Here is a 12484-nt window from a genome sequence, read left to right as displayed (position 1 = left end):
AGTTCAACTCTTGAGACCCTTTTCTTCTTGAAACTTTCGTTGTCGACCAAAAGCTTTACACTCGGAAAAAATAAACAGGGTGAACAAACGTGTTGTGCAGAAGACTTTTAAAAGTCTAACTCCTGATTGCTTAAAAACTGGGAAACATTCATATGACCTGGAGCTAATGATTACAATATGAAATGAAATTACTGTGCAGCTAATCTGCTTTCAGAGCTGATAAAATATGAATCCCTGTTTTTTTTTTGTTTTTTTTTTTGTGTGCGTAAGTGTGTGTCTGGGGAGGTGTGCGTTGGCGTAAGGACCGACCCGCTCCACGTAGAAGGTCAGCGGCTCCCTGCCTCGGGGTTCAGGCTCGGTCCAGCTCAGCACCACGTAGGTGTCGCTCAGCTCGCAGGCGCGGACGTCTGTGGGAGGAAAAGGAGCTTTGACCTGACCTGCAGAGCAAAGTGAGGAGGAGGAGGATGAAAACAAGAGAAAAACAAGGTCAGTATGAAAAGAGTTGGCTGAGTTACAGCTTTTCTCCTCTCATTGTAAAACTCTTCAAGTTGCGTCTGCTGGAGCTGATACGGCCTCACAATGGGAGAGACACTCAAACCTTCTCTGCTTCAGTTTAACCTCTATTCCTTATATGTCAAGTGTACCAAATAGCATTGGATAGGTTGAGTCAGCAAATGCTCAAGGACTCTACAAGGCGGTGAAGGACCGTGAAAGTCTGGGCAAATAGTGTTCGGTGTTGTTGTTCCATCTGAAACTATGCAAGTTTCCATGTTTGTTTCCCCTGAAGAGTTTGCAGAGCTGGAGAAAGTACAGAGAAAGCTCTCCTCTGCACAAGGAGAGCAAAGATTTGAAGAAAGCTGATCAGGTAAAAAGGAAAGCAACTTCTTCTGAGTACAGTGTGTAATGAGAATGACTCAGGACGTTTTGTTTCATACATACAATTACTGTAGAGATGCAAGAGGTGTATTTTTTTTTTCTGACACAAAACCTACAATAAAAAATAAATAAGATTGTCTACAAGACAGTGTGATGGATTCCAGTTTGATAGAGGATCTCACATACCATTCTTACATCTTCTTATATTTTGAAAAGAAATCAGAACAATCCAAAATTGGTATTGGCAGTCAAACCTTGCAAAAATAAGATGTTAAAAATCAGCCATGGCAAATGGCAATCATTATAGCAAGTGCTGCATTTCTACTATTTAGCGAAAATAATAGAAAAATAACAAACCAGTCAGCAAAATATGCCCCAAAATAGACAAATAAACACAACCAAAAGGAAAATTTGAGCTCTTTAAGCTGATCTCGACGAAGCTTAATCTCCCAATTATGTTCTAGTCATTACATTAAAAGCCTCACCACCTGGGTAAATGCATTCCACTGTAAGCCTCCATCATAGAGCAGAATCCAAAAGTATGATTGTATCCTCCAGGCTGCAGTTATTTTCTGGTGGCCTCATCTTCTTCCATCCTTTCACCATTCTCTCTATGTGTGGTACACAGTCAAGGTTATCGGGCCCCCTTTCATAGACATTCGCTCTACCTCGAGCCATTATGTGCATTTATTGGAAGACCACTGGGGACTTTTTGCTCCTTTCACAGCTGCAAATGGAGAAAATGCTCATTGCTGCGGCTGCACAATTACTGCAGCTCATTGTTAAACATAATATGGAGATGCATTAAAGCCATGAGCCTGCGGCAACCTACAGATGTGGGGGTGGCGGTGTGTGTTCCGGTGAAAAGTAAATCATGTGTTAGATACGCTCCTTTTGAGACGGAATCAGAACTAAAGTAAAAACACGACATCCTCACCTTCCAGTTCGTCTTTTGTAATGGTAATGGTCCTTCCTCTGTCCACTTGGACCACTGAGATAAGAGAAGATGGAGAAGACATGAGAGAAGACATAGGGGGGCGATGGAGTTACGCAGAGGTAATGATGACACCATTTTCTTGCAAATGTTAGAGGTGCAGACAAAAAAGATGAACAACAGCTTGACGGGAAGATGGAAAGAAGACCAGAGGCGAGTGAACCTTCTGTCTGTCCTTCATCTGTGTTTAATGATCCACGGCATCTGACCACAGCCCATCTGTCCTCATCGTTACACACACACACACACATCTCATTCTCCCTCAAATACCCCCCCTTTGAATCCAATATTTAGCAAGACCAAGAAATGCTTTTTAAGTCATCTTTTTTGGAAACAAAGCATTTTTCTCAACAATATCATTAAGATGCTGTCACAGAAATAACCCGGCGGCTGCGGATGAGATCTAAATCTGCACACCTACATCTGTTTTTTCTGGCACTGATCATTTCTTTGCAGGTATAACAGGGCAACTGAGGCAGATGAGGTGAATAAACACCAGGAGAGAGTCGTGAATGCTTTGCTGATGATCTTTGCAGCACACTGCAGATGTCGATGAGACACAAAGCAAAAGCCTGAATAAATAGGCGGAGAAAGATAAGACACACAGAAGCTTCCACACAAAACAAAAGGACCATATTGTGGGACATTTTATGGTTAATTGGAGCCTCAGGGAGAATCCCTTTCAACTCTAAACGTATAGTGGTTTTCCAGCAATTAGAATGACTTAATAGTGGAGGCACAAAAGGCTTTAAACTTTTTATTTGGATATGTGAAGCACAGACCTAAATACCAGACTTTGTGTTTGAAATTCTCATTTCTTTGTTTTTTACTTGGTTATTGTAATATTAACAAGAAATGTAAACACAAATGTAACAGAGAACTTAAGTTAGGGTTCAACTTGCCCCTCACAAGTACTAATCAGTTCGTATTTCCCTTTCATAACCATAATCAAACCATTTCATACACATGAACTTAACAAATGTGTGCAGACCCTTGAACTAAAACTGTGTTGAAGATAATTTTATTATAATTCCACCATTCATTCGTGTTGGATAAACTCCTAAATTCAGCTATGCTGAATCTAAATAACCAGAGGTAAATCAGTTGGAGCAAAAATCTTCCTGAAATTTGCTTATTTCTAGCCATATTAGTTTTTTTTGTTATTTATTTCTTTATTTTTTTTGCCATTTGTCAGTTTGTTAAATTTTCTCATTATTAGATATCCCATTGTCAATTGTTAGTGGTATTATAACCAAATGTTAGAACATGGAAACAACAACAAGTTGGTCACAAAGTGGAAGACCTGATGTGCAAAATGATAAAATGTTGCAGAATAGCTCAATTTCAGCTAACTGAAAGCTTCATGGAATGGGTTTTCTTGGCCAAGCAGCTACATTGCGCCTTCAGATCAAGTGCAATGGGGAGCAATGCCTTAAAGGATGCTACCATTGGAGGTATGTTCTCTGGAGTGACAAAACATGCTGTTGAGCAATCCAATGAAAATGTCTTGCATTGGGAGCTGCCAGGAGAATGGCACTTGAATCATGACTACCTTGAGTCATGTATAAAATTTGGCAAAGAGGTTTGTGAAGAAAATATGGGTTAATCTGAATTTGACAATCCAATACCCAGATATAATGTTGCATCGTCATGTCTTCCTAATGCCATGCAGCCCATAAGTAATACCCATTGTCCTGGTGTGTTCAAGAGGGTCTGCAGTGAGGACAGGCTCTGTGGCTTTGGAGGGACGTCCCACCCCGGCTTTGTTCACAGCACAAACTCTGAACTGGTATAGAGCCCCCTCCTTCAGGCCAAACACGGGAAAGTGGCATATTTTCTGAATGTCCACATTGCAGCGCACCCACTCTCCCTGACTGAGGTCACACCTAAAAAAAAAAAAAATAATAATAAGAGAGGAAGAGATTAATCACAGTCACGGGGAAATTTAGGCAAGTACAGAAAAAATAAATAATATATTTACACAACAAAAGATGTGAACAATTTATAGAGAAACAAACTATAAAACAATCCAACCCCTACAACAACAAAGCAAATCAGTAAACCCTCCATGCTCTATAATTGGGAGAAATCAACCTGAGATTATATGTCATGGTCATGTAAAAAAAGAAAAAATACTTCATAAAAATTCAGAGGACTTTCACAAAACAAATTCAGAAAAGAGTAAGAAGGAGGTTGCTTAGGAACTGGAACACATCTTTCCTCTCCTTATATTGAAACTCGAAAACATTGAGGATTTTTCTCTTCTACAATGATGGGAGATCATAATCAAGAGTAAACACGGAAATGATGCACACACCAATCTGAAAAGACACATTTTCCAGATACTTAAAACATTTATCACCTGAAAATGAATTTACTCTGAACCCCTAATCTTTCCTGGATTTTATGTGCGTGCTTTTCCAATGTGGTGCTGTTTAGAGAAAAGATTATGCTGAGCGTGTCACTTCTACTATAGGCAACACTGTGCCAAGAAGTGCATGCAGCAAAACACCTGCATGTTGCTGCCTCAGATAGAAAAGCAATAAAAGTTGGCTCTGCACTGCAGCCACTGGAAGTCCCTATTTTATAAAAATCAATTACCTTCTAGTTCAACAGACATAGCTTACTTGGTAATGCTAACGAAACACATCCAATCTGTCATTTCTATTGCTTCAATCAGCTGAGAAGACAATTCCTTTAGGACCTCTGCAGTAAAATGTTAATGTAAGTGTGAAAGGATCACTCAGACTGTTGTTGATTACCTAATTAACAAATGAAATCAAATGTTAACCATTTGTAAAATGACTGAACTTTTATATAATTTTTCATACTGACGATTCAAAGTACTTTACACTTGAAATTGAACCAGAACTTTCAGATTGAAAGAAGACAACATAATGAGCCAAAGTTGCCCGAATCTATAAGAGAAGCTGCAGCAGTAAAGTCAGGTTAAAAGGATGGCCGTGCCTTGGTAGGTTTGCAGTTTTATTATTATCTTCCATTCGTTTTGAGATGGTGGATTTTTCTTAAGAACTCCTTCTCTCTTCCCTGTCTGCTGTATTCGTTTGTCTTTGTCATGCTTTGTTCACAAATGTTATTTAGGTACTAGAAAAATACAAAGAAAGCCATTTGCTTTTAGCCAGTATGTTTTGCCTACATGTATCCTTTGCTAACACAGTGAAATTCAGTGTTAGTTGCCCCTAACTGATTATCCTTAACACATTTTCTGGCAGATTTAGACATGGATGAATGTCTTCAATTTGCTGTCTTTTCACTTTTCATTTTACAAATAATTTAATAAGACAATTTTGTATACTTTATTGTCAATTTGAATCATATGCAAGACATACAATGGAATCGAAATTGTTTCTCTTTCTTAATCTTCATAGCAACTATAAAGGTTTAATGTTTTAAATAAAAATTTAACTCCTAATGGGGAACAAATTAATTCTAAGTAGAAGAAAATATATTAATTTTTAGTTTTATGTTGTTTGGTTGGTTTTTATTCCCAAAACAGAAGTGTCTGATCATTCTCATTGCTGGATGCTTGTGGATTTCAATTCTTTCAGAGGTTCTTGAGGTGATTACACAGCTTAATGAAAGTCCACATGTGCTTAGTGAATTATTAAAGACTTAATAAGGAGAGCACACACTTCTTTTTATGAGGTCCCGAAGATGGTGGTGTATGTCAGAGAGAAAATGAAGACAAAGCTTCACAGAATTGTCCTTTGAACCAGCAGGACAGTGCAGCTTTGGAGAAAAAAAATATTTTCAGGAGCATTTTTTGGGAAAGCAACAAGCCTCTTTTATTCTAAAGCTGAAGGAGTTTAAACCTGCAGGCATCATTCAAGACTCTGCGCCAACTCTCATCTGTTTTTAACTTGTTCATCTGCTCAACTTGTGTTCTGCAGTCTTTATTACTACATTAAACCCTGGATTTTATTTCATGAATATAAATTGTACTGAATGATTGAATGCAGCTATTAAGCCAGACAAAAATGGTACAAACAGTCTTGGAGTAAAGCAGAAAGGAATAATTTATTTTCTGCATACCAAACCTCCGAGGACAACTATCAGTGCATTTCTCTAACAAGTAGGCTTTTATGTTGGTCACACAAAAGTCATTCCTGCCTGAAACACACAGACAGCAGCCTGCTGTGAATTTGCCAGTGCATATGACAACCCCTGTGGAGATGTTTTTCTCTGACAGCAGTTCTGAGACAAGTTGGAATGGAAAGTAAAACAGATGCAGAAAATAATGAAACAATCACAGGTAAAAAATATATATATATATATATGTAATAAATAAAAATGCAAAGGCAAAATGTTACATTTTTAGTTAGTGAATAGTTACATTAAAAAATGCAGCAGTTATTTGTTTGCAGAGTTATGTTAAAAACATTGTGTTAAAAAAACTAAAAGTTTGGTCAAAATATTACACAAAAGGAAAAAATACCTGCTTTTGCAACATAACACAAATCAGGCAATTAGGCAAGTAAAGGGCTTCTCATAAAAACATTAAATGTGAAGTGATTTATCAACATAGAAGACATTCTTATTTCCAAAGTCAAGTTAAAATATAAGGTTACAGATGATAATAAATTTAGTCATTTCGGAGCCAAAAGAGCTACTTCTACTTTGAGAGTTGTGCTAAAAGAGCCAGCTCTCTGAAAAGAGACAAACGTTTCATTACTACCTGATTCGAAATCAGAGTCAAGCATCACTGAAAAAGTCTGTAAAAAGTCTGTAAATGAAAAATGATCAGGAACATTTGGCAAATAGAAGAAACTTCAGAAGATAATAAAAAAAAGAAACACAGTATAATTATTCTCACATTTGACTACTATTACTGCCAGCAGGGATAAAATTAAGTAGTACTGAGTCAAATGTCTGAACTTACTGGGCAGCAAAAAAAATGAGTGAAGCATTGAACTTTTAAGTGGGTCTCTTTTGCCAAGACTTAACTTGAATTTTAATCTGCGATTTATAAATATTGTAAGTGCAGAACAAATCTGACGTACAGGTTAGGTCAGACTGATTCTCACCTCTCCACATAATAGCCCTCCACAGGTGATCCTCCATCAGCACTGGGCGGCTGCCAGGTCAGAAAGACGTAGTCCTTGTTGACATCGGACACCTCCACTGCCAAAGGGGATGCAGGACCTCCTGGTACTGCAGCCGACCCATCTAAGTGAGAACAGTAATGAGTCAGAAAAAGAATGCTGAAAGTTAGGGAAAAAAAATCCAACACTTAATTATTATGGATCGTTTGCTTATCAGAAAAAGTCTTAATCTAAACTTTTTTGGGGGGTTAGCATTTGCTCTTACATCAGCTGTAAAAATAACCAAAGAATCTAGATCAAACATGCACAATGTAACTTAAACAACGACAGAGAGAAGCTACAAAAACACATAGAAAATCTGTCTTTTTTTGAAGGGATTAAAGAAATACATTGACGTTTCCAAACCGCTTTCTCATGCTAGAAATATATTTTCAAACAACAAAAAGAAGTCGCCATCACGTGCATCTGTTTTTATCCCTTAGACCTCCAATTATTTGTTTTTTGTGCAATGCTATACACGCTTGGAATGCAAATATGACAACTGAATTAATCAGGAAGTTTACTTGCAGAGTAGTTAGAAGACTTACTAATTAGTTACTCCAACTGTTATAAAGGCTCTGCTCTTTAATGTTTGCAACCGAGGCCTGAGACAAGATGAAAACAGAAGCTTTGCAGAAAGTTATATCTGTATTTGGAGTCATATGTTGTGCACACAAAGTTTATGAATGATGCAAAGCATATCAAACTCCTTCTGAGGCACACACACTTGCATCACAATGAAAAACAAACACGAGCCAAGCATCCTCACAAAGCTGAGCGTTTTTCCAAGTGGTTTATATACATTCTGCAGATGCCGTGTCAGAGGTAAAACTGCAGTCCATGAAGACCATATAGTTCCACAGAATGAAGTTAACAAGCTCTCCGCTGCAGAACAGTTTGATTGATGGTGCAATTTCAGTGTATGAATCACTGCTGTTTGCTGACAGGAAATGAAAGCAAAACCAGAATTTGGTGACGACAACCGGTGTTTGGAGGAGGCGAGGTTGCTCAAACACTATTTATCTCGGATGGGACAGCAAATGATGATTCCACACTCCAAGCTCTAAAGGTGACTCCAAAGTACCCGTCAGTTTGAAAAACATCGAGTTTGACTCTGTAAAAGAAATCTGGGCTCCAAGTTTTTTGAGAGGCCTGAGGTAGTTTCTATGAGTCCCCCTGGCATTGTCGGAGAGACTTAGAAGACCCTGAAAGTAAAACTGGGTAGAAAAATCACAAACCAGAATGTTGTTTGTTTTATAATTTTGGTCTCTGCTGTGTAGAAAACATTGTTTAACATGTTTAAAATGCATGTCACATTTCTGATTCATGTAAGTAAAACTGAAAAAAAGTGTATTCCAATAAAATGTGTGTTTTGTGTGTTTTTTTTTTTTTTGTGGTTATGTGACAAAATGCAAAAAGATCAAAAAGATCCAAGGTGGTATGATTCCTCTTGCAAGTCACTTTTTTAAATCAATGCCTTCATCTTATTTCTCACCTTTAAGGTAGACAAAAGCCAAGTGTTCCTCAGTTCCATCCCTGGTCCTCAGTCTGGCACTATAAACACCTTCATGCTCCTTGTACACAGCCATCATAGTGATGATGGATTTATTGTCAAATGTCTTAATGTCAACATTGCTGGACTGCTGCAGCTGTATGCCTGGAGGATGACAGCATGGTTGAGTGTCAGAAGTGTGCCATATTTAAACTGCCAAAAAATGTGCCACAGGCGACTCCAGTTGCACAACCATCTCTGAACCAGAGGACGTCCTGCTGGAAAGGAAGCAGGTCTGATGTGAAGGTACACTGCAGGGAGAGGCCACTCCCCTCCTTTACCCAGGTAGGTGGAAAGGAAATGTCAAACCAGGCTTCTTTTTGTTGCTGCAAGCCTAGCAGAGGCAGAAGAAAAAGAAGGTCAAGGAGTGTGATGTAATAAAAATATAATAACAAAGAGAGAGAGAGATGGGAAGGAAAACAAAAGGATAATATTTTGAGTGAATGCTCTTTTGAACTTGTTCTGAACTGATCGAACTACAGGAATGGATCCTGATGATGGGAAATGTAGGAACATTCTGTCATTGTGCCATTAAAACTGATGTGTGCAAAGATATCAACTTGTTAGTATCTGGAGGGAACACACCCAGCTTCTTCAACACCAGAAATGGAAGGGTATGAAAGAACACCAGAGGGGTTTTAGCTAATTAAAAAATATATTTTTATGCTGCGTGGTATAACCATAAGAAAAAAAATAAACCCTTCATACAAAAGACCACAAACACAAAAGACCTCCACATGAAGCAGCCTGTGGGAACACTACATAAAACAACAGTAAAGCTGAAAATGTGGCACATTTTGAAAGTAAGCAGCTCCCTTCTGCCATCAGTCATTTCCTGGCTTACCAAGGCATCAATCCATAAAATCTGGGCATGACCAACATGTGTTTCAAGCAGCTTGTCAAACCTGGTTGTCTGAAGTGAATCTGTCACCAACAGACAGCAAAATGTTTTCTATGATAATTACATTCTGCTAAGCTAAATCACCGTTAAGTTAATATGCATATCCGCTTGTCATCATTCAAACCCTCGAAGATAGGATGACAAAGATAAATTTTCCACAGTTGCTCTTTTGTTTATTGGCTGATTTGTGCAGAAGAAAAAAAACATTCTCATGAGATAATCAAGTATCATTTAGATAAAAAAAGAGGGCATACAACTTTACAGGACATTTTCTAAGATGAACTTCTCCTAGGATGCTGATAAAACTTCATTCAAAATGATTACCATCTGATTTCTTACTTTGGGGAATGTACTGTATTGATTGTAGAGAGAGAGCTTCTGGGAACATACTATTGTAAACTAGATTAAATCGCATAATCTTGATATGCATTTGTATGTATTTTCAGGGATGTATCCAATTTAAAATCATTTAAAGTGACAAAAACTTTATAAATATACATTTAAAATCTAATTCTACAAACAAATAATGGCCTAATTAAACTATTTTAGATTTACACCATAAGATTAGGGGGAATTGCTTGCTAAATGAAATGCAGGGTCTCCTTATTATACAGATTGACATTTCAGCACATTCAAAGTTGCAAATCAAGCACATCCCAGATTTGCAATTTAGGTTTTCTCTGAATAAACTGAACAGACATAATACGACTGGAATACGTATTCTATTTGTTTCTAATAAGTCGAGACCTGCACAGATTACTCTTGTTTTTGAAGGACTTGGATACTATATTATGGAATAAAAATTGAGTTGATGAAAATATCCGACTTCCACATTAAAGCCAAACTCTAAAGTGCCAATTATGTATGACCTGATTCCTCAAAGTTTTGTTCCTGATATATTTCTGCCTTTTTTCTACATACATTCACAGGACAGCCTTGTCAAACATTATGAACAATCGATCAATTCTAATGAGTGGGCAGCCTTGTTATTATTGTAGAAACAGCAATATAAATCAATGAACTGTACATTTTGGCCAAAAAACTGCTGATCCTCACACATGGTTGAGGCTATATAGGTCAAAGACTACCAGAGCTGGGAGCAAAATGGGATAAATCTCCTGCTACTGCCGAGATGAAATATACATGACTGTCATTTCTGCTTAGATATGAGCAAGTCATTTTATCCCTGCAGCAAGCGACTCATATCTAATTAACACCCTTACATCCACAAACACCCACGGAGAAACATAAATCCAACAATAAACAAACACCAGCGATGCAGTGCACCCTTTCAGTCCAGCCATATCTTTCTTGAGGAAGCACGGCACACAGCACTGCTGAGTGTCATGCCAGAGTTTTCAAAGCCACCCAGACCTCCCTCCTTCGCAGGAGAAAAAAAGGGAGCTTCAAAGTGTGGCAGAGAAAATGAAAGGGGACACTTTTTATTAGGCCCTGGTTTGAAACTTACCGGTGGTCTGCGAGCACTCTGAACCAGCCATGGCTCCATGATATGCTGAATCACGAAGTAGCAGAGCAGGACAGATTAAAGAAAGGAGGGGAGTTTTAAAAAATAGAGAGAGACATCAGGAAGAACATTGTAAAAACGAAGGAGAAGGTAGCAAAATAAGGAGGCAAATCAAACTGGGCAGTGCCACATTTACAGAAAACACAGAATATTCTCTGGAACTGAGGATTTTAAAAAAAATAAATAAATAAAACAGATATTTAAAATATACCCAAAGAATACACACCTTGAGTAGTTGAATAAGATTTTCACAATGCTGTAAAAAACTAGTTCCCTCTTACAGATGATTTCTATTTTAGCCTTTTTGTTGAACCTAAATATTTCGGATTCTGCATAAAATGATATCAATGTTCATAAATCAGACAAAAATAAAATAAGTAAATACAAAAATATTTTTTTCAAATGAAGATTTCATCCCTTTAAAGAAAAACACCAGCCAAACTACCCTGGTCATTTGCTTAAAATATAATTGCCCTCCTTGTTGTTTTGGGAGAAAGTGTTAAATTGCACTGCATTATTATATATCAGTCTGGAAAATGATATAAGGCACCTTTGAAGTATTTGGGACACTAGAAAAATAGTGAGAACCATTTTTCCCCACACATAAAATAGGAGTGAAGCTTTTCATGAATTTCTAGCCAATCAAAATTACTCTGACAGCATAAATGTTTCATCCAGGAAGTCCTAAAATAACCAAGAACAACATCTAAAGCACAGCAAATCTCACTTAGGCCTTATTCATTCCAGTTTTATGGCTTCATGAATCAGAAGTACTGAATAAGATCTGATACACGACTAACCTGAACGTGAAAGGAGCCTAGTTTCCTAGGATACCAAAAGCAGGTGGAGGGCCTGATTAAGGCTAAATTGTGTTCACCTGTGATTAGCTGACCATAACGGCAACACCAAGACCTCAATTTTCATGCTTGTTTTTGTACCACTGCAACTGTTACTGTACAACAAAAAATTACACAGATACATGGTATGACCAAGTGTGGCAAGTGGATCTATATAAACATCGTCCACCATAAACTTACGGTGAGAAGCTAACTAACTCGGTATTGGTCAATGGAAATATGCGGTTTAAGATTAATTGTAATATTTTAATGTATGTTTAGTGTGGAGAACTGGAAAATTTGTTGCGAGAAACGCACTGACTGGGCTACAGGCTGTTTGCGGACTTCATAGGAATCTATGTGACACAACTCCACGGTTCTGCCACTGGTGAGTAAATACCTTTTTTTGTTGTTTTTTGTTTGGCCCATGCTGTTGCTTTGAGTGAAAGCGGTTGTTTATTGGTGGCAGGACCCGTTGGTTCGTCGTCGTCATTTTGACTTTAGTGCATTTTGAATTCTTGAGATGCTTTTCATAATCGTGCACTGGTTTTGACCACTTGTTTCGTTCGAACTAGTTTCCTATTATTTCACAATAATTATAGTAAGGAAGTCTAGCCTGCTGTTTTTGTTTGTTTTTTCTTGGGAGGTGGAAGGTATTGGGTTTATCTGTTTTACTTTCTCTGTTTGAAACCCTTAAA

The 12484-nt window shown here is 37.8% G+C and overlaps 1 protein-coding gene across 2 annotated transcripts in view; it reads right to left on the bottom strand.

Moving 5' to 3' along the window:
* The window catches only part of LOC103141531 (myomesin-3), a 36681-nt gene extending 25713 nt beyond the window's left edge, over positions 1-10968 (bottom strand). Inside the window, exons 1-7 of one of the 2 annotated variants that reach the window (XM_016673913.1) lie at positions 10894-10968; positions 8718-8858; positions 8468-8629; positions 6916-7057; positions 3557-3756; positions 1814-1867; positions 310-407 (exon numbers count right to left, since the gene is read on the bottom strand). In XM_016673913.1, coding sequence (XP_016529399.1) covers positions 310-407; positions 1814-1867; positions 3557-3756; positions 6916-7057; positions 8468-8629; positions 8718-8858; positions 10894-10924 — 828 coding nt within the window. In that variant the 5' untranslated portion in view covers positions 10925-10968. Of the gene's footprint in view, positions 1-309; positions 438-1813; positions 1868-3556; positions 3757-6915; positions 7058-8467; positions 8859-10893 lie in introns of those variants that run through there. The other variant, XM_016673914.1, reaches the window with a different exon arrangement.
* Positions 10969-12484: the final 1516 nt, after the last annotated feature.

The sequence above is a fragment of the Poecilia formosa genome, unplaced genomic scaffold (genome assembly GCF_000485575.1).
Source record: "Poecilia formosa unplaced genomic scaffold, Poecilia_formosa-5.1.2 Scaffold85, whole genome shotgun sequence".
In the NCBI taxonomy this organism is placed as follows: domain Eukaryota; kingdom Metazoa; phylum Chordata; class Actinopteri; order Cyprinodontiformes; family Poeciliidae; genus Poecilia; species Poecilia formosa.
This window is presented reverse-complemented; position numbering and strand designations above follow the sequence as displayed.